This window comes from Suricata suricatta, chromosome 4, assembly GCF_006229205.1.
Source record: "Suricata suricatta isolate VVHF042 chromosome 4, meerkat_22Aug2017_6uvM2_HiC, whole genome shotgun sequence".
Classification (NCBI taxonomy): Eukaryota; Metazoa; Chordata; class Mammalia; order Carnivora; family Herpestidae; genus Suricata; species Suricata suricatta.
Window position 1 is genome coordinate 10,405,478 of NC_043703.1, and position 20,531 is coordinate 10,426,008.

Below are 20,531 nucleotides of genomic sequence, written 5' to 3' on the forward strand. Positions count from 1 at the left end.
GATTACATCAAGGTTGTTTTAAAAAGATGCCTACTGGGCCGCCTGGGTGGCTCAGTCGGTTGAGCATCCGGCTTCGGCTCAGGTCATGATCTCACGGTTTGTGGGTTCGAGCCCCGTGTCGGGCTCTGTGCTGACAGTTCAGAGCCTGGAGCCTGCTTCAGATTCTGTACCTCCCTCTCTCTCTGCTCCTCCCCTGCTCACTGTCTCTCTCTCTTTCTCTCTCTCAAAAATAAATTTAAGAAATTTAGAAAAAAAAAAGATGCCTATTTACCCTCACTTTAAGGGTTCGGAAAGCTTGGGTTTACGGAGTCCTTGTGTTATCAATCCCAGTCGTTCCCAAAACTGGTTGGATCCATCCCAGATTTCGGGAATCGGAGCCTCCGGAGAAGATCTCTGTATTTACAAAACAAACCAACAGAATTCCCTGGTCATTCCAGTACCCTGTTGTTGCCCCTGCATCTGGAAGCAGGTCTATCTAGGTGAGCGTTGAGCAGACAGGCTGACCAGCTCCGAGCAGAAGAGACTCCTTGGGGAGGACCACCTCGAAAACAGGACTTGAGAATCCAGGCTTCGGTTCTTACCTTGATGGGAATGTGTTTGGTCTAATGTGCTTTGTCTCTGGACTGGGAGTCATGATTGTACATGTGGCAGAGGCAGAATTTTATGAATGGAGGAAACAGGGTGACTAATGGTGGTGACCTTTCACCTTTCCTACTGTGCACACGTCACTTCAAATTATGCACAGGTCACTTTAAGTGGGCAGATACTGCTTGTGTTCTAAATTTTTAAGTCAGGTGGCTCCCGTGTTTATTATTCAAAGAATAGATCATGTGTTTCAGTTAGGATGTATTCTAGGAAGATCCCATTTCTATATACTCACTCTAGTGTGAAAAAGAATTGTTTCTCGCCGGGCGTGGAGGAAAGTGGCAGTAATGTGACTCAGTCCGTGCAACAGCAAGATGTTTAAACAAGGAAAATTGATAGCAGGCGATTCCTCTTGTCCCACATAGCTTTCTCCAGAGCCACTTGACCTTGCCTGAATTTGTTTCCTTTTACACTTTTTAAGATTCTGCACTTTATGATCTAGTTACATACATGGATGTTGAAGCGACTTTCTCTGTGAAACCTGAAGATTTACGGAGAGCTGAAATTATTCTAGTGAGAAGCTGTTAAAGGAAGATAAAAAAAACTTTCCTCTACCCTCTTCGGTTCTTTCTTTGGGGCCCTGCAAACTAGACTGACCACAGACAGATTAACCAGATTAAACAGTATATTAACACGTGCATCATTCATACCCCTAGGAAAAATCCAGTGATGGGTAACTCAGAGGGATAGTTAGAACATGGGCTTCTACAGCACCTTAACAAGTACATTTGTGACGAAGATACATTTGTAGAGAAGAGACAGAAGAAAGGTAGGCGTCTAAGGCTTCCAAGGGTGGCAGCCTCTCAGAGGGTAAATACACGTAGAAAGTGACGAAGGTTTGTGTGGGTCCTTCTTCGTGGCCATAAAACGTCACCAGGAGAGGGGATTGATGGCAGTCCTTATGTCGCTGTGTCTGCTTTGAGTCAGATAAGGGAAGCTCCAGGAAGCCTCCTTTCTGCGTTAGTTGAATCTCAAACGTCTTTAGTGCAATAATCCCTACGTCAAAGGGGTATGTTTGGGGGCGCGTATTTTGATCCTCTGCGTTGTTCTCTCTGAGGAGGAGGGTGGGAAGACAGTACAACCTCACCTACAGTGGTAGAAGAAGAAACTGAAAACACTCAACCACATACAAAGCCGGTTAACGAAGTGAGAATGAAGGATGGGAGCAAATTGGGTATTTCCTGAACGCTTGCGATGGGCCGTCTTTTCAGGGGTTACTGTTTTTATTTACAGTGTCTGTTACACCAGTACTTGCTTGACTTTGTATTTGATAATCCATATGAATTCTTCTTTCATTTTTTTCTTTGGTGTCGAAGGCGGCCTTTTAGGTTATGGTTTGCAAAGTGAGTGTATCTGCCTACGGCCTTCTAGGGTATAGTTCAGGCTCTAATACCTGGCAGTCTTTCCTTCCCCCTGGTAACTGCCTGCCACTGCAGTTCCTTGGGGTTTGGAAAATAGAGAATTTATGCTAAATGAGCCCTCGGTAAGAGTTATGTCCGAAGAAAGGAACATAGAATATAAAATTCAGGATTTTATCCACTTTCACACAGAAGATGGTCTTTCATATTAAGTGCATTGGGAACTTGTGCACTCTCCGTGTATTGTTTACTAATTATGCCACCGTGACATGATCCTCCTATGTCCCCTTCTGCCACTGTTCTTGCTTATTTAAAGATTTTTCTGTCCATTGTTGTTTAATTATCCAGCTTGTGCCTGCTTGACAGCTTAAAAGCATTAAGAGCTTAATCCTTAACAGCTTAACCAACACATTTATATTTTGGTGAATAAGACAAACTTAATAACAAAATTTTCTTTTTAAAAGCCCTCTTTAGTAATGATAGAAATGTGTTTTGATTTCTGCAACCATATAAAAAGGGGATATAATGCAGTTTTCTCGTGACATAGAAAATTGGCAAGAGCCAGGTTATTTGGGATATGTTACTATTGGAGAATTACAGCGATAGTGGCTGGAGGCATCACTGGAGACAGTTCATTCTGCAAGAACTGGTTGTATCAGTCAGGAGCCACCTAGGAAAACAGAAGCTATGCTATTTTATTTTCTTTTGTCTTGTTTAGTTTCTTTTTTTTTTTTTCAGTAGTTTTTCCTACAGCTAACATGGGCTCGAACTTACAACCCCGAGATCAGGAGTCACAGGCTCTTCCTCCTGAGCCAGCCAGGTGCCCCTGTGAGGGCAGGGAATGGGTTAGATGTTGTTGGGAGGCTGGAAGAGCAGAAATGGAAAGATGGCGTGAACTCTGAGAGTGTCCGGAAACCCTGTGGCGCGGGGGTAACAGACAAGAGGAAGTGGTGCTACCGGAATAGAAGGGCCCGTAGAAGGGGCTACCGTCTCAGGAAAGGCCATGATTTCAAGAGCTTAGATCACGAGGAAGGACCGGTTTCCAGCCTGGAACCATGGCGGAGGGGGGAGGGGCGGGGATTGCCCCGTCAGATGCACTGCCGAGGAACAGGAGGAACAGTGGGCCAGTGGGGGAAGGGGCCCCTCTTCCAGCCATCTGACAGTGTCACCTGTGACTCCTGTTGGCAGAAACCTAACAAGGAGCCAAGTGGCAAAGGACCCTGGGAAATGTGTTTTGCAGAGTATAGAAGGATGGGCATTAGAGCTAAGAGCAAATAACGTGTGCGTTGCCTGTCTGCTTTCTGGATGGTAATTCTGGCTAAGTCACCATTTTCTCGGTTTCCCTTAAAGGGTTGTTCACTTTGTATCGATGCTCTAAGAAGGGTAAAGGTTGAGACAAAATAAAAGTAAATTTTATCTGATTCAGTTTGTTGTTATTCTTCAGTAAATAGTAATAATAATAAGAAGAAGAAATAGTAATGTGAAGAATTTCCTTGTTGTGTTAATGAAGTTATGTTGGCTTGCCTGTGTGTTAAAGAATGTCACCACAGAATTTGCCCAATTAGCTCACTTGCTAGAGAGATTGACCAAGAAATCAGTGAAAACTCAGATACAGGCAATTAATTGTTGATATAATTAACACCCTAAGTTATTTTACTTTTTGAACTTTTCACATCATTTCCTTGTTTAAGGGTGAAATATTGTGAGCTGAGTTTCTGAACCTCCTGGGAAATCTAACAACATCTTTAGCAAATGGATATTTGTAAGGGTTCCATAATTAAAACTTTATTTTTCTTGTATCATATGCCACCTGGTTGCCATGTGGATCATAGAGAAAATCAAATCGTTTCTGTTCTCTAATGAAAAGACAGACTTGCCAGTAAGGAAGGAAATTGCCTTGACCTTGGATAAATTGTTACCATTTGTAGTTTTTGCAGAGTGAAAGAAACTAAATTCATTCAAATAAGACGTGGGCATTTGAACGGAGTTAAGGCAAAAAGTTCACCTGCTAAAAAAAATCCATCATTTTCTGCCTCAGAATGCTTGTACTAACTACGCAGATTGAGAGCCAGCCTTCTGTTCTGTTGTCAGTGTTAAACAACAGGCCCTCTCAAGAGAAACCAAGAGATAATTCTGCTTTCCAAAAGGAGGCAAACAGGTTTCAAATTACCAAGGTGGGGGTGCCTGGCCGGCTCCGTTGGTTAGAGCATGTGACTCTTGATGTCTGGGGTTGTGAGTTCAAGCCCCACATTGGATGTAGAGATTATGTAAAAATAACATCTTAAAAAATTGCCAAGGGGGTTCACATTGCTACGTAAGACTTTTCCAAGGAGCTTACTGCGTATGTCTAACACACTCATCGTTTTCTATGTAGCTTAGATGTAGGCAGGGAGAGCCTACTAGAACAGTCTTCACATGGTGAATTTGACACATGTAGCTGCTAATCACATTAAACGTTTACTCCCTTAAATGATACCTTATCAAAGATAGACTTTGTAAAGTCTTTCTAGAAAAAGAATAATGATTAGGTGTTTAATTTATGTCTCTCTAGCAGGCTCAGATATGATTTAACACCTGGGATCACTAAATTATGAATTCTACTTAAGAGGTTGTAGGCTCAGGAACTAGACTGCCAGCTTCTCATCCTGCTCCACCATTTCTAGACATGTGACTTTGGACAAATTACTTAATTTTTCCGCGCCTCTGTTGTTTCATCTGTAAAACGGGGATAGTTATCTACTTCCGTGAGGAATTTTGAGGATTCAGTAAGTGAGTTTGAAAACTTAGAAGCTCCATAATTATAAGGTAGGCTTGGTGTGGGGTTGGGTTTGGTCTTGTCTGAGATCTAGGAGGCAAAAACGTTGGAACACTGATTTTGGGGCCATGCTTTCTTTCCAGTACGCAGATCTGAATCGTCACGTCGATGCGTTGAATGCATGGAGAAACGCCACGGTGCTGAAACCAGAGCACAGTCTGGCCTGGAACAACATGATCATACTCCTGGACAACACAGGTACAGAAAGGGGATTAAATCAATTGGAGGAAGTCACACCTGGGGCAGCGTCACCGAATAATTAGGAAACAGATTAGTGTGCTCTTTCTCTAGTGTGTATTAGTAAAAAAAATAATATGGGGTAATAGTTTACACTACAGAAATGTGTGTTCTTCTAGAAAATAGAGTTTCCTTTGACCTATTGAAAAATGTATGTGTGGGAAAATGACACTTAAAGTTAGTGCTGAGCCATGGGGGAGGGTGGGTGCTAATATCTCATTTCTTCTGAAGCGTGTTGTCCAGCATCGCCCATCATCTAGGATGCTAGAGGCACCCACGAGAAGCAATAATGGCTTCTGGGTTTATGACATGTGAAGGTCATGGACTCTGGTCAAAGGAGGTGCCCTCAAACCCACGATCAGAGCCAGGATAAGGCTAACAGACTTGTTGATGTGGTTTATCAGACCAGATCGTAGCTCGTCAACCAGGAGTCACTCTGCTCCCCTGCTTTTGAAAATCTGAGCCTCCCATAAGAAATGATAGTTTGAATTTGGCAGAATTTCAAGCTAGTGAGCCACCTCAGCGGCTCTTCTCATGGAAATATACAATGTGCACTTCGTCACGATAAACCTTCAGTTATTAAAGTGCTACAGTGCAGGCTTGTTTTCTCAGACGTGAGCGTCACTGGGATCCCGGAAACACTAAAACTAGGCTTTATATACTTGTATAGAATTTAATCAAAAGCTGTTCATATATTATGTCAGAACTTCACTGGACTGCACAGTGTGTGTGTGTGTGTGTGTGCGTGCGTGCGTGCATGCTGTGAGTATGTATATGTGTGTGTTGTGCTATGGGTATGTGTGTGACCCAGGTATATGTGTGTTATATGTTGTATATGTATATGTATATGTGTGTTATCTGTGTATGTGTGTGTTATGTGTTGTGTGTATGTGTATACGTGTCTGTTGTATGTATATATATGTGTGTGTGCTGTATGTGCCGTATCTGTATATATGTGTGTTATGTGTCATATGTGTATGTGTGCTATCTGCATATATGTGTTCTGTGTCGTGTGTGTGTGGTGTTTTTGTGTTGTGTGTATATTGCATGTGTATATGTGTGTTATTCATTCTTTACTGATTTTCTTAACTAGTTCTCATAGTCACTGTGTACGGTGCACGTGCATGCTGTAAGAGGCAGAATAAAATACCAGTACAATGTGAACATGGTTTTTTTTTCCTGTGTTTTCCTTGCAGGTAATTTAGCGCAGGCTGAAGCAGTTGGAAGAGAGGCCCTGGAATTAATACCTAATGATCACTCTCTGATGTTCTCGTTGGCAAACGTGCTGGGGAAGTCCCAGAAATACAAGGTGTGTAAACTGCAGGCCGCGATTTCTGGCAGTTAATGCCAGCAGCTGATGGAAGCCAGCAGTGTTACTGCCCGGTTAAATCGGAATCCGGCCAGAACAGCCGGGGCGGTGCAGCAGTGTGGCCTGGGCAGTTTGCTTCCTAGAGAAGTTACCCAGAAGATGGATTTGCAGGGTCAGGCTTCGTGTCCTTTCTCATCAGAATTCATCACCGTTGCTCAAACGTGGGGAGGGGAGGGGAAGTCCAGAGAGGGACAGGGAGAGCTCATCCTAGCAGATGCCCAGCCCCCACCCCGGCACCAAGCTGTTTGAGTCTGTCCCTCGCAGGCAGGTGGAACTCTGGTTTGTTGGTGCCCTATTCTGCACAAAGAGAATTGTAGCCCACGGGGAGTGCAGGACTGGCTCTTGCTCATCTGGAGCTTTTCCTCATCTAGAGTTAAGTTGTAGAGTTGTAGGTCCCAGGAAGTGTCCGACCAGTGGAACCACAAGATGCTAGCTCCAGGCTCCCAGCGCTGGCCAGGAGCGGACTGTGAACCAGCAGGCGCACGGCGCCCTGTGGACTGAAGGGGGCGCCGTGTTCCTAACACCAGTGATCTTGGACTTCAAGCGTGTGGATCAGAACCAGTGAGGGAGTGTGTTAGATACAGATGTGCAGATCCCTACCCACGAGGTGCCGCCTCAGTCCGCGGGGTAAAGGCAGGGTCTGTGCACTTCCAGCCAGCATCCCAGGTTTCTAACACAGACGCTGCAGAAAACATACTTTCAGACGCAGCGCCTTCATCCTTCGTGGCAGAAATATTTCCTGTCAGAATCAGGAGCTGTCTCGGACTTTGGTCACATCAGGCCTAAAGGAGGTGATTCATTCATGAGTGTTCTGTGTTACTTAACTTCTCCTCTGCTCCTCAGACACCATTATCAGCATAGTTTTCCAAAACAACAGTAAGATACTTCATGTATGTCTCATTTTTAAATATCAGGGAGTTTGATAGCTTCAGTCAACATTTTGATGTTTCTAGATTTTGCTCCAGAGATGACTTTGTGGGGCAGTTAATTTTTATGTTTGATGGATTCATCTGTGTAGAGAGCCGGGGGAAGAAAGCCAAGTTTTGAGGTTTTCCCTTCTATCGGCCTCGCCAGCGATCCCCGTCAGCCTGGGGATCCAGTGACCAGCAACAGCCAGCCATTTCCAAGCCTATGTAACCATTGTATCGATTTTTCTATCATCCCACAGCCTATAAACTAGAATTCTATTAAGGTGACTAAACCCACAGTTCATTTGGCCTCCAGTTCATATATTTTTTTCTTTTCTTGGATAAAGTAGAAAATACTCCATACAGCAGAATGGAGAAATGGGTTTCCTATTTCCCTACACATTTTGCATCCTGATTATGTAGGCCAGGGTGCTGAAACAGAAGGTGAAATCTGAAGTAAGAACCTTAATGGTTCTGCCAAAAGGAGGGACGTGACGCTGCTCCCTGAGCTGTGGTGTTTGCTTCATATGTCGTTTCAAATTCAGGATTCGGAATTTTAAACAAGGATTTAGGTTTTCCTCTCATACTGCGGCAAAAGTGACGCTGAGGCTGTCGGTCAGCTATTTCGGGCCCCTCCTGGCGGGGCTCAGTGTGGAGACGCTCTGCAGAGGCGGGAAGGTGGTGGGGACTTATAGGGACAGAGCATCAGGACAGGTGTCTGCTGTCTGTAGAACTCACCTCGCCGAAGCCTCGGCTGTTCGGTATTACCATTAACTTGATCAGTCTCATTAGTGAGCCCGGAGACGTGGCGAGGGCAGAGCCCGACGTCCCCTTTTTACACCTCCTCTGCTGTCCATCTGATGGGCCTTTATTATGTGCCTGGTTACACCTGTGAAATGGCTGAACGCTTCCCACATCTGGCTGTGAAGCAGGCTTCCAGATTCCCTCCTAAGACATTGATGTGCACAGTGATTTGTCTTTGTGCACCAGGCCTTGGATGCCGTGATTACGGGGCACGTCTTCATCTGAGCGGCCCTGTTAGCTACCTTTCATGGCCGCCCTGTGGCTACATAACTGAGACGGAAGCCCAGAGCGCCCTTCCTCCCGATGCTCCTTCTCCTGTGCCATCTCCGAACTCGGAAACTTTGACTTGTTTTTTCCTCCCCCATTACCTCACTCAGCCTCCTCACCGCCACCCCCCACAAGGGTCAGGGTCTGCCTTGTCAAGAGCAGCAGCCCCCCTAAGGGAGTATAAGCCCCTCTCTGCACATGGCATCCTGAACACCCCCACATCCTCCAAACTGGACTCTGACTCCACGTCTTCCTGAATGATGTCCACACTCGTGGGCATTTCAGAAATTACTTAAACGAACCCAGTGTCCTTTGAAAGCTTGCTTCTTATCTCTCCATAGTTGTCTCTAATTAACTCTGCTTCCTTTGCAAGTAGAGAAGCATTTTAAGGTAGATTTAGATTCCCTGGACTTCCTATTTCTCAGATTTTAGATTGAATGGTAATGTTTGAAAGTCATCAGAAAGCATAGCTACTTAGAAAACACTCCAAATCTATGTGATCCATTTGGTTTATTTTTCACCAGCATACGTAACATGTCAGGAAAACCTTACACTTCCTTGAAGGAGTTTTAGCGACCGCAGGTTGGAAAGCAGACACTGACTCCGAGCTCCGGAAGTGCCGGTCACCGACATCTTGTACCGATGTCTTCATTCTGTCCTTTTCGGACAACATCTCAAAAGTACAAATTTTTCTCTGCCATTGCTCTCTAAAAAAGGTTGTGGTTTCAGAGCTGTTTGCCCAAATGCCCAGCCTGTTTCTCAGGAGTACCGCGGGCCACCACAGGCCAAGGAAATTGGTCCTTCTACACTTTATAAAATGCGTGATCCTAGGTGTTTTCCAGGAAGCCCACCTGGAAAAGTCACAGAAGACGCAGCTAGGAGCAAACCTGTCCCCCAACCAGCAACTTGAGTTGTTTAAGCTTAGTGTTTGATACTCACTAAAGCATGTGTGGCCCTTCAGGAGCACACATGTAGGCGGCGTGAGTAGCTACTACCGGCAGGTGTCAGCCGAGAGCAGTTGGGCATCTTTATCTCCTGGCATTGTGGTAGAATGGGACCATCCAGGCAGCCGTGGTCCCATGACCATCAGGTAAAACAACACTTGGACATGCCTGTTTGCAGCCCAGTTGGAAGTGAGCACTATTTGGAGGAAATGCCAGTCTATCCAAGAATCCGTTCACACACATCAGGGGCATTTGGTGACGGTCATACACAATCCTGCAACTGCTTAGATGACAGGTAGCCATCTCTCCCTCCTTCTCTCCCTGCTTGTTTTTTCCCGCTGAATGGGCTTCTTCTGGGTTGCTGAGGGCTGGTGAGTCTTGGGATTCAACTGGCCCCACTTTCTACTTTGAGGATCCTAGAAATGAATTCATTGATGCTGAATGAAAATGACGCTTTTGTGGGTGTCTTCAAGAACCCAGCCCTTTCCTGGTCATTTGACTCTGGCTCATCTCCCACTGTACCCTGAATTGAGCCACTTGCTTCAAGTGGCAAAATTCCATCCACTTCCTGGAGGCAGGTGGCAAAGCTCTCATTAGCATATCCGTGCTCTCTGAGGCCACCATTGCTTTCCATTGCCCATCTTCCCCCCACTATTGTTCTGTCACCTTTGCCCTGTCGCACGCTTCCCTGATTGCCCTTCAGAACCTCTTAACAGGGTGCGGCCCCCCTGGCCTTCCCAAATGTTTCTGGGAGAAGGATGCAGCAGCACAAAACAAGGACATTAAAACTTTGAAAACTGTACACTGCAAAACTGTGTGTTGCTTTAGCATCGTGCAGTACCTTACGTTTTGTATCATTCTCCAGGAATCTGAAGCTTTATTCCTCAAAGCAATTAAAGCTCATCCAAATGCTGCAAGCTACCATGGCAACTTGGGTAAGGAAATCTTTCCATTTGAATCATATTGAACCTCCATGTAAGTTTAAAGAAATGGGTGCATTTCTGTAATATCAATGCAGGGAAAGTCATTTTTAACAAATCTAGCCTGCATTGGTCTTGATAATCTGGTTCTAAGATGTGTTTTTTTAAGCTTATTTATTTATTTTGAGAGAGAGTGCAAGCAAAGAGGGAGGGACAGAATCCCAAACAGTCTCTGCGCTGTCAGCCCTATGCAGGCCTCAATCCCACAAACCATGAGATCATGATCTGAGCCAAGATCAAGAGTCACATGCTTAACCGACTGAGCCACCCAGGTGCCCCCCTAAGATGTGGGTTTTTTTAGAGAAATTATTACATTAAAAGGGTAGCTAAATATCAGTCCTATTTACAAATTATAACTGTATGACCAGGCCCAGCCCCGAAATTCCCCACTCAGTCTGTCCCCTTCTTATGATCAACTTCGCATTTCTTTCTTTGTGTGAAAGATCCTAGAACGTTAAACACAGAATTACTTCGGAAGTTTCTTTCCTTTATTCCGTAGAGGACCTTCCATTGTAGCCTGGTCTCCACTGTGTTCTTATATTCTCTTAAGTCTCAGCTAAAAGCACATTTCCAGGGGGGCTCACTCAGTTAAGCATCCAACTTTGGCTCAGGTCAGGATCTCACAGTTCGTAGGTTTGAGCCCCGCATCAGGCTCCGTACTGACAGCTCAGAGCCTGGAGGCCGCTTCAGATTCTGTGTCTCCCTCTCTCTTTGCCCCTCCCCCATTCACATTCTGTGTGTGTCTCTCTCTCTCTCTCAAAAAATGAATAAACATTTAAAAACGGTTATAAAAAACAAAAAATAAAATAAAAGTGCACTTACAGTCACTTATGCCCTAGAATTCCTTTCTTCCATTTTTATATCTCAGTAATTACCATTTTTAGAGCATCATGTCAATGCCTATAATGCTTAGCATGTGACTGTGTTTTCACCAAATCAGTTCCCTACAGACCCTGTAGCTAGCTGCTCACCATGAAAGTCACAGAGCAGCCATAGTTACTCTTCTGCCCGTGTGAAAAATTAGTTTCACTAACAAAATCATGATGACAATCAGACGCTTACCATTCTAATGATTAGATTTTAAGTATCATTTTATGGTCCGATCTTGATGGGAGAACCCTTATTTCCAGCTAGCAGAACCCCAGGAGTCACAGGAGGTGGTTCCATGGACAGTCACCAGGGAGTGTGGTCATAATAGATTAAGTTTGCGAGACAGACAGAATTATTTGCAACAATGATTTTTGCAGAGTTGCTGTGATATTATTTTTTTTGTACATGTGGTTGGCAATCCTGCAAGGTATTCAGAAGCCCGTCCAATGAAATCCATCTCTTGCTATTTCAGCTGTGCTTTATCATCGTTGGGGACATCTAGACTTGGCCAAAAAACACTATGAAATCTCTCTGCAGCTTGACCCCACCGCGTCAGGAACTAAGGAGAATTATGGTCTGTTAAGAAGAAAGCTAGAACAAAAGCAAAAGAAAGACGTCTGATCGTTTTCCCTTCACTGTTTGTTTGTTTGCTTGTGTGCATGAGGCATCCCATTAATATGAGGCGGTTGTGTTTAGCCATTTAAAAGTCTTACATGTTGTTTATTTTATTGTTTTTTTCCTATGAAAACAAAGACCTGCAAAAAAATTATAGCACCAGCAGTACACTCTTCTCGAAAGCTCCATGTGGTTTTTGCATTGAAATTGTATTTTTTCAGACGATTCAAATGTAAATTCTAAAATTCTAAGAACAAATTTTTTTTAATTAAAAAGAAAAAAGAGAAAAAAATTAGATGGAGCAGAATATAGAATTAAACCTGTATTTGGGGTGTGAGCCACATTGTACAGAGACTAACACTATTAAATGTCAATCATGAACAAAAAAATCACAAATGGACTCCTACGGTTTATATAAATATCGAATATGTCTGTATATTAGAATTTTTATTTAATGACAAGAAAAAGTAAGTTAAGATTTTTGTTTCTTTATCTTTTTTTAACAATACACTATGAATTTCACTTGTGAGGAAATATATTTATTTGTATTTTTATGTTTTAAACAGGGTAAATAATTGAATGAAGAATGGAAATTTTAACACCTAGTACACTTACATACTTTTCCCCCCATGGGAAGGCACTCACTCCTGCAATCATTTTTGGATTCTCCAGTTGGGGCAGCTTCACGACATAGGAAATTATGTAATGTCTGCATTCTGTATAAGCCGTTAGCATTAACAGTCAATTCTAGCCACGCTTTAGGCAGAAGCAGGCAGGCAGCCTGATGTCTTTGTTTTTGTTATATCCAGTATTAAGAGGGCTCCATATCTCTGTAAGCTGCTTTTTTATGTTTTTGGCTGTAAGGCAGTGTTCCATTTGGCTTAATGGAACTACAGTCGTTACTATATCCAGAAAATGCAAGAGATAAATTTGGTCTTAAAAAGAGCCACATTTGGGGAATTTGTGTTATTTTTAAGAATTGAAGTTTTTCTATTATATTTGATCAACATAATCATTTTTTGCTTTTTTCTTCTGTATGTGCTGTTGGCCTAATGATTTATGCAATCTCTGGTATCTTATGCAGTAAAATTATTATACAAACTGGTATAAAAACACATTGCCTTCTTAACAGGTGATTTTCAAGTTAGTAAATTTTGTGTCTTCCTTTCACTTACAATGAAATCCAAGTGACCAGTTCATCCTTTTTTGTATGTGGCTTCTCTTTGGTGCTAGAAACCATTTAATAGGACTGTCCTCTGGAGTTATCCACGTTTAGAGAACGGGATGAACAGATCCACAATGAGATGAATTTCATTCTCTACACTCACGTTTTAGGGAGCAGATCTGCATTGAATTGTAATTTAGAAATTTTGACTTATGCTGGTTGAGGTGTATCAGGAAAGAAAATACTGGTGTTTGACATACATCAGAAAGTGCTGCGTTTCAAACATTTCTTAAACGGCCCCAAAGTAACAGTAACAATTTATAGATCTCTTAGGGGCGGAAGCTGTCTTAGTCTTATTTATGTTCCTGCCGTGCTTAGCTCAACAGATAATAGATGCACTATATGCTTGTCGATCGTCTTTGTTTTGAAAGCAAATTTCTTTCTTTACATCAGTACTTGCCTTTTGAGAGTAAAGAAAAATATTTCTTGAAAGAGCTCCTTCAGGAGTTTTTTCCTACTGATACTAAAACTTTAGTGTCAAATCAAGACATGTACATCCGGGACCCCTGCCTACAGAAGGAATCGCGTTAGCTTCCTCCGCCGGGTCTCAGGATTTCCATCACGGCTGCTCTCTCTGCAGGGAAAACAGTCGTTAATTTGACTGATGGCGCAGACAGTCTTCGTCCCTGCAGATCTTGGAAACGCACCAAGCTGGTGCTGTTCCTGCTCCCCCCACCTGAAGGCCGCCATCCTCTGCTGTTTGGGTGCCCAGCCGGAAGTGGGAGGCTGTCTCTCAGTTCGCCTATTTTATTTTAATGGTTTTATTGTTAATCACAGTAGGGGGTAGAGTGGGGGGAGCTGTCAAAACACACGGGGCGGGGGAGGGGGGGCGGGTTCCAGATTGAGAAATCTGAGAGCCTGACCATTGTCCTGTACCTCCTGGATGGTGAGATCACAGAAAAAGGCAGTGTGTGGTTGTCCTCTGTTTGCTACATTTCTTGCCTGTTGACATTCAGTCTTCCAGTGGTTCTTAAAAGTTTCATCTTTAGGGGCACTTGAGTGGCTCAGTTGGTTATGCATCCAACTTTGGCTCAGGTCAAGATCTCAGGGTTCGGGAGTTCAAGCTCCCCTTTGGGCTCACTGCTGTCAACGTGGAGCCTGCTTCGGGTCCTCCATCTCCCGCCCTCTCTCTCTCTCTGCCCCTGCCCCACTCTTTCTCTCTTTCAAAAATAAACAGTTTTTTAAAAGTTTTGGCGTACCTGAGTGGCTCAGTCAGTTAAGTGCTGACTCCTGGTTTCAGTACAGGTCATGATTCCACAGTTGGTGAGTTTGAGCCCCATGTCGGTCTCTGTTCTGATGATGTGGAACCTGCTTGGGATTCTCTCTCTGCCCCTCCCCTGCTCACTCTTGCACATGCACTCTCTCTCTCTCTCAAAATAAATAAACTTTAAAAATAAGTTAAAAAATATAAAAAGTTCCATCCTTAGATTTAGCCTACTGCCTTGATGGGGCTCTCTGGGGCTCTAATTCTACCCTATTTCTTAGCATGGCCTTTACATTTATTTTACTTAAAATATCATGCAGAATAAAAGACTGAGCCCCATAGCACAGCATTGGGCATCTATGTGTGTTCACATCCATCAGCTTAGACTTTGGGGTGTGAAAACCTAGACTTGGGTCTTGGTTGTCCCACTGTGATGTCATAGGCAAGCCATTTAGCATTGCTTAAGCCCCAGTTTCTCATCTGTAAAATGGTAATAATATGGCCTCCCTCACCCTCATGAAGTACTTGGCCCAGTAGATGCTCAATAAGTGACAGTTTGGAATTTGGGAGGAGCGTGTAGATTTTGAGGCAAACAGATTTGACCTCAAATACATTCATTCCCTCATTCAACAAATGTAGTGCCTGCTGTGTGTCGGATACTCTCGTAGGCAGCGGGAATGCGGTGGTGAGTGGAAGTGGACATGACCCCTTGCCTTCACATGGGCGATAGTACAGTGAGAAGCGATTATTATCAAGGAGTCATATAATTAATGATAGAGAAGAGGGAGACTAGATCTTGCCTGAAGAGTCAAGAAGGGGTTCCCTGAGAAGGCAGCTTTTGAACTGAGATTTGAAAGGCATAGGGTCATAAGATCACCCTAGGTCAGTAGTTCTCACCCATGGGAGATTTTACCGGGAGGGGACAGTTGGGCGTGCCTGGAGATGTTTTTGGTTGTCACAGCTGATGGTGAGTGCGAGGATGTTGCAGTTACACATCCTACAATGCACAGGACAGCGCCCACCAAAGAAAATGATCTGGCCGAAAGTGTCAGTAGTGCCAACGTTGAGAGCACCTGGACTGCGTACATAAGAAACGCCACATGCAAAGGCCCTTCCGTGAGAAAGCCAAAGTACCTGCTGAACAAAGTCCAAGGAGAAGGGGGAGGGGCACTTGCTGGAGCAGGTAAAGGTGACCAGAGCCAGATTATGCCAGGGTTCGCAGACCAGATGGTCCTTAACCATGGAGCACTGCAAAGCAGGGTGGGGGCAGGGGGCAACATGACCAGATTTCTATTTTGAAAAGATCACTTGAGCTTTCAGTGGGGATGCAATTGGAAGGAGGCAGGCCAATGAAGAGACCACTCCATGTGGCCAGGGTAGGGATGAGGGGGCTTGCTATACCCAGGTGGCAGTGACATGGAAACTGACCTAAGAAATGGTTAGGCATCAATTGGTGATGGGTAGGAGGTGAGCGGGTGAGGGGATGCTCGTGTTCCCATATGGTCACACATAGAAGGCCACAGTCGGGACCCCAGACTGGTTGGAGTTTAGCTCTAGAAAAGAGGGACTAAGGTCCATGTATGTAACAAGTTCCACATAGAGACAGATGTAGATACAATTGTACATTTTTATGCTCGACCAAACCCAGCCTGGGAATGAAACTCGTCAGTAAGGCACGCCAGAATCTTGGCAGAGGCCCTGCCAGATATGGTGCCCAGCTGATGTTTGGGTCACTGGAGCCCCTTCACTCTACATTGCGTTGGTCCCAAGATTGTGGTTGGTATTTTGGGGCCCATCATGCATTTCCCCCACCTGCCAAGTAGCCCTAAACTCACAGCTCTTCGTTGTCTTTATCCCTGTCTGGTGAGCTTCCGCCCCTAGATTTCCACGCGTGTCTCTCTTTTTGACTAGTGCGCCTCCTCCCTCAGAGGCCTCTCTCTTTCAAACAGGGCCTCGCTTTTCAAAGCCAGTCAATCTTGACTCCCATCCTACTACATTCTGTATTGCTGTCACCCATCTTAGATTGTTTTTACTCTCACATTACTATTTATTTGTTATGGCCGATTCACATGCAGCTGTAAGAAATAATACAAAGATCCCAATTCTCTACCCCCAGTCTCCTCCAGTGGTGACATCTTGCGTGGCTATGGCACAATAGCACAGCCAGGAAATCGACCTTGATACATCTACCAACCTTATTCAGATGTCGCCAGTTTTGTATGCACTCATTTGCATAGTTAACTCTATGACATTTTATTGTGTGGTCATCACAGTCAAGATACAGGACAATCCCTCTACAAGGAACTCGTGTGCTACTCTTATTATTTGTCTCAAATGTTTTCTTGAGCATCAACTTTGCCAGCTGCGGGGGATACCACGGAAAGTGAAAACAAGGGTGATCCCTAACCAGTGGAACTTTAATTTATGTGACCTCCATCTTAAGCATGGCTCCCAGCCCCCTTTCCAGGGGACTTCTCTCAGGGAGCCTGCAGGCCCCTCGGTCAGGCATCTGTGTCTTCTATATTTGCAGCTGTCCAAGTTCTAAATTCTCTATCAGCTGGGGAATCTGTTTTTCCAGGAGGCAATGAAACATACAATCAAGTTGAATTTTCTATTTCACAGGAACAGATATTGGTTCAGTTACCTCTGCCTTCTCCTTTGAGCCCCATGTTTATAGTGAAGGCATTGCCAGGCATCCACAGGAAGGGAGGAGTATACTGAGGCATAAACTCCATTGCAGGATCATCCATGTTGTTTGTGGATAAGGGGATGCACCTACCGTATTGACCCAAATAGAAGGATCCCCAGAGTTGGGTAGCCCTTGTTTTTTTTTTTTAATATTTATTTTTGAGAGGGCGACAGAGCACAAATGAGGGAGGGGCAGTGAGAGAGAGAGAGGAAGACACAGAATCCAAAGGAGGCTCCATGCTCTGAGCTGTCAGCACAGAGCCCGATGCGGGGCTCGAATCCACCATCCATGAGATCATGATCTGACCTGAACTCAGATGCTTAACCAACTGTGCCACCCAGGCGCCCATCCCTGATTTTCAGTAAAGTGAGACAATATTACTTGAAATATTCATTAATAAATACCAGACATGATTATTGAATATTATAGCCTCATTTAAAAATCCCCCAGAGTCTTGTCTTAAATGATCTCTCTCACCTCCAAAATTCTACCAAGAAGATACTAATTTAGGTGATGGCCTCTTTTAAGATAATACCTACCCTCCCACCATCAAATACAAATTGGAAGCTGGTGTCTAGTTCAAAATAGAAGGAGCAAAGTTCCTGTGTGAATTCCAACTGTGTTGGAATTAAGGAGACAAAGAAAGATAATGGTGGGGACAGAAGCCAAAAGAAGATACTAAATATTGAGGCTCTTGTCTGCTCCTTTCATTTTCCAATCTCTTTAAACTTTTATAGGAATTACAGTTTATCCTAACATTGGCCAATTCTGAGTAATAAGAAGTGGGAATGAGAGACTTTTCACCTTGTAATTGTAAATACCTGCATCATTTGAAATAACTTTTCTTCTCAATAAAGGAACTACATGTGTGACATCACAGAGAAGTCTTTACTCAAGAGAGCCACGGATGCATTTGTACTAAAGCTGTGCTAAGGGGCACTGGTGGGAAGGAGACACCATAAGGGAATCTCAGGTTACAAGGTTGTTGCTAAATTGCTTTGCCCAACAGGCGAGAGAAATTCTGGGGAGACTGGCACTCCAGAGCATTGTTGAGCAAAAAGAAATTGGAGGCAGCAGTTTTCAGATCATTGGCTGAACCATCAGTGTGCAACATAGACTCTTTTCTGAACTAGGTGTTTACATCTCCACTAGATTCTAGGTGCTATGTGACTGTCTTATGGTTGTCTGGAAATAGCTGGCGATTGGGTGCATAAAGCCAGAATGTGAAATGAAAGTGTGTTACATGTGGGTTTGAATCCCATTCTTCCATTTACCAGTTGTATGACCTTGGGCAGGTGTGGTGGGTTGAACAGTGTCACTCCCAAATTCATGTCCACCAGGAACCCCAGGATATGGTCTCATTTGGAAAGAGGGTCTTTACAGATAGGGAGTTAACCATCTTGAAATGAAATCATCTTGGATTTATGGTGGACCCCGAGTCCAAAGGCTGGTGTCTTAATAAGAAGAGAGGTCATAGCCACACAAAGAAAAAGCCTCTAGGAGGACGGAGACAAAGATTGCAGTGATGCAGCCACCAGAAGGTAAACACCTGAGCCACCAGAAGGTAAAGAGATAAAGGGGGCTCCTGGGCGGCTCGGTCGGTTAAGCGCCCAACTCATGATTTTGGCTCCGGTCATGGTCTCACAGTTCATGAGTTCCGTCCCTACATCAGACTCTGTGCTGATGTCACAGGGCTTGCTTGGGACGCTCTGTCTCCTCTTTCTCTCTCTCTCTCTCTCTCTCTCTCTTAAAAATAAATAAATAAACATTAAAAAGGAACCAAAAGTCTTTAAAAAAAATAATAAAGAGACAAGCAAGGATTCCTCCCTAGAACCTTCAGAGTGGGTGTGGCTCTGCCCACACATTGCCTCCAGAGCAACATTTCTGTTATTTAAAGCCACCCAGTTCCCAGTAGTTCGTGGTAGCCCCAGAAGACTATACAGCAAGTAACCTAGTTGTTCAGCAACTTGGCTTTCTTGTCTATAAAATGAGGAATTACATTAGGTTTGGGAGAACAGGTTTTTAAAGCCCTAGAGCAGTGTTTGGCACATAATCATACCCAATAAATAATCGAAGGGGAATGCCCTCACTTCTCTTGAAGTTTTTTATTCTGTAATTAAATGCCCCAGAAACAATCTTGGATTTATATTTTTAAATTTTTTAATGTTTATTTATTTTTGAGAGAAAGAGGAGAGAGAGAGAGAGAGAGAGAGAGAGAGAGAGAGAGAGAGAGAGAAAGAGAATGAGAGTGAGAGTGGCAAGCAGGGAAGGGGCAGAGAGAGAGACAGAATCTGAAGCAGGCTCCAGGCTCCAAGCTGTCAGCACAGATCCCGAAGCAGGGCTCAAACTCACAAACTGCGAGATCATGACCTCAGCAGAAGTTAGACGCTAAACGAACTAAACCACCCAGGTGCCCTTCAGACTTATATTTTTAGGACTATGTTCTAAGTCTGACTCGTTTAGCAAGTACTTTAAATCTGTTCCACTGTTTATCAAAACTGTTTTGAGCATCCTTTATTTCTAATGATTTTATTTTTATTTATTTATTTGAGAGAGAGAGAGTGGGGGAGAGGTGGAGAGATAGGGAGACAGAGAATCCCAAGGAGGTTCCCTGAATCAGTGCAGGGCCCAATACCAGACTTACATTCATGAACCATTAAGATCCTGACCTGAGCTGAAACCAAGAGTCAGACGCTTAACTGACTGAGCCACCCAAGTGCCATATAATTTTATTTTTAAATATGTGGCATTTTCATGGACCAATAAAACTTTCTGCTTCCAACTTTGTGATAAGTGTTTGAGAAAACGTTTTCCCTTGTGGATTCAAACTGCACTTTTATCTTTTAAAAACAGATTCATCTCAGCAGCTGCAATCCTATAACATTAATTTTGATGGCTAGACTTGAGATTTGTCTTAAAGAAAATCAAAACTACTCATTTCCAGAGCTTTCTGATAAAGTAAATGGATGACAGCTTTTAGAGTTCTGGTCTAGGAATCTGCAGACATCAGCAAACAAGGTGATAAAGTAGAAAGAACAGGGCTCATGAGTGTGAGATTATCTTACGGCCAACTTCAAGGCATAAGTCCTCTTTCTTTTTTGAAGCTTCAGGGATTCAGTTAGTTACCAACACTTCCAACCTGCCATTAGTTACATGAACCTGGAATGAGCCACTTAATTACTGCATGTGTAAGGTGCTTCTAATAAAATAATGGTGGTGGTGTGGTTGCTATTTTGTCATTAATTTCTTCTCTACAAAATAAGGGAGTCTTTAAGCATCTTCAAACATCTCCAGATGCTTAAACCTTTTTTCTTTTTTTTTAAAATAGTTTATTGTCAAATTGGTTTCCATACAACACCCAGTGCTCTTCCCCACAAGTGCCCTCCTCCATCACCACCACCTCTTTTCCCCCCTCCCTCTTCCTCTTCAACCCTCAGTTCGTTTTCAGTATTTAATAGTCTCTCAAATTTTGTGTCCCACTCTCTCCCCAACTCTTTCCCTCTTCCCCTCTCCCCTGGTCCTCCATTAGGTTTCTCCTGTTTTCCTGTTAGACCTATGAGTGCAAACATATGGCTTCTGTCCTTCTCTGCCTGACTTATTT

The 20,531-nt window shown here is 43.8% G+C and overlaps 1 protein-coding gene across 1 annotated transcript in view; it reads left to right on the top strand.

Annotated features, from left to right (window-relative positions):
• Window positions 1-13,011, top strand: part of TMTC4 (transmembrane O-mannosyltransferase targeting cadherins 4) — a 54,186-nt gene extending 41,175 nt beyond the window's left edge. The window contains exons 15-18 of the mRNA XM_029936477.1: window positions 4,902-5,016; window positions 6,252-6,364; window positions 10,213-10,282; window positions 11,670-13,011. Coding sequence (XP_029792337.1) covers window positions 4,902-5,016; window positions 6,252-6,364; window positions 10,213-10,282; window positions 11,670-11,818 — 447 coding nt within the window. The 3' untranslated portion in view covers window positions 11,819-13,011. The remainder of the gene's footprint in view (window positions 1-4,901; window positions 5,017-6,251; window positions 6,365-10,212; window positions 10,283-11,669) is intronic.
• The last annotated feature ends 7,520 nt before the right edge of the window (window positions 13,012-20,531 follow it).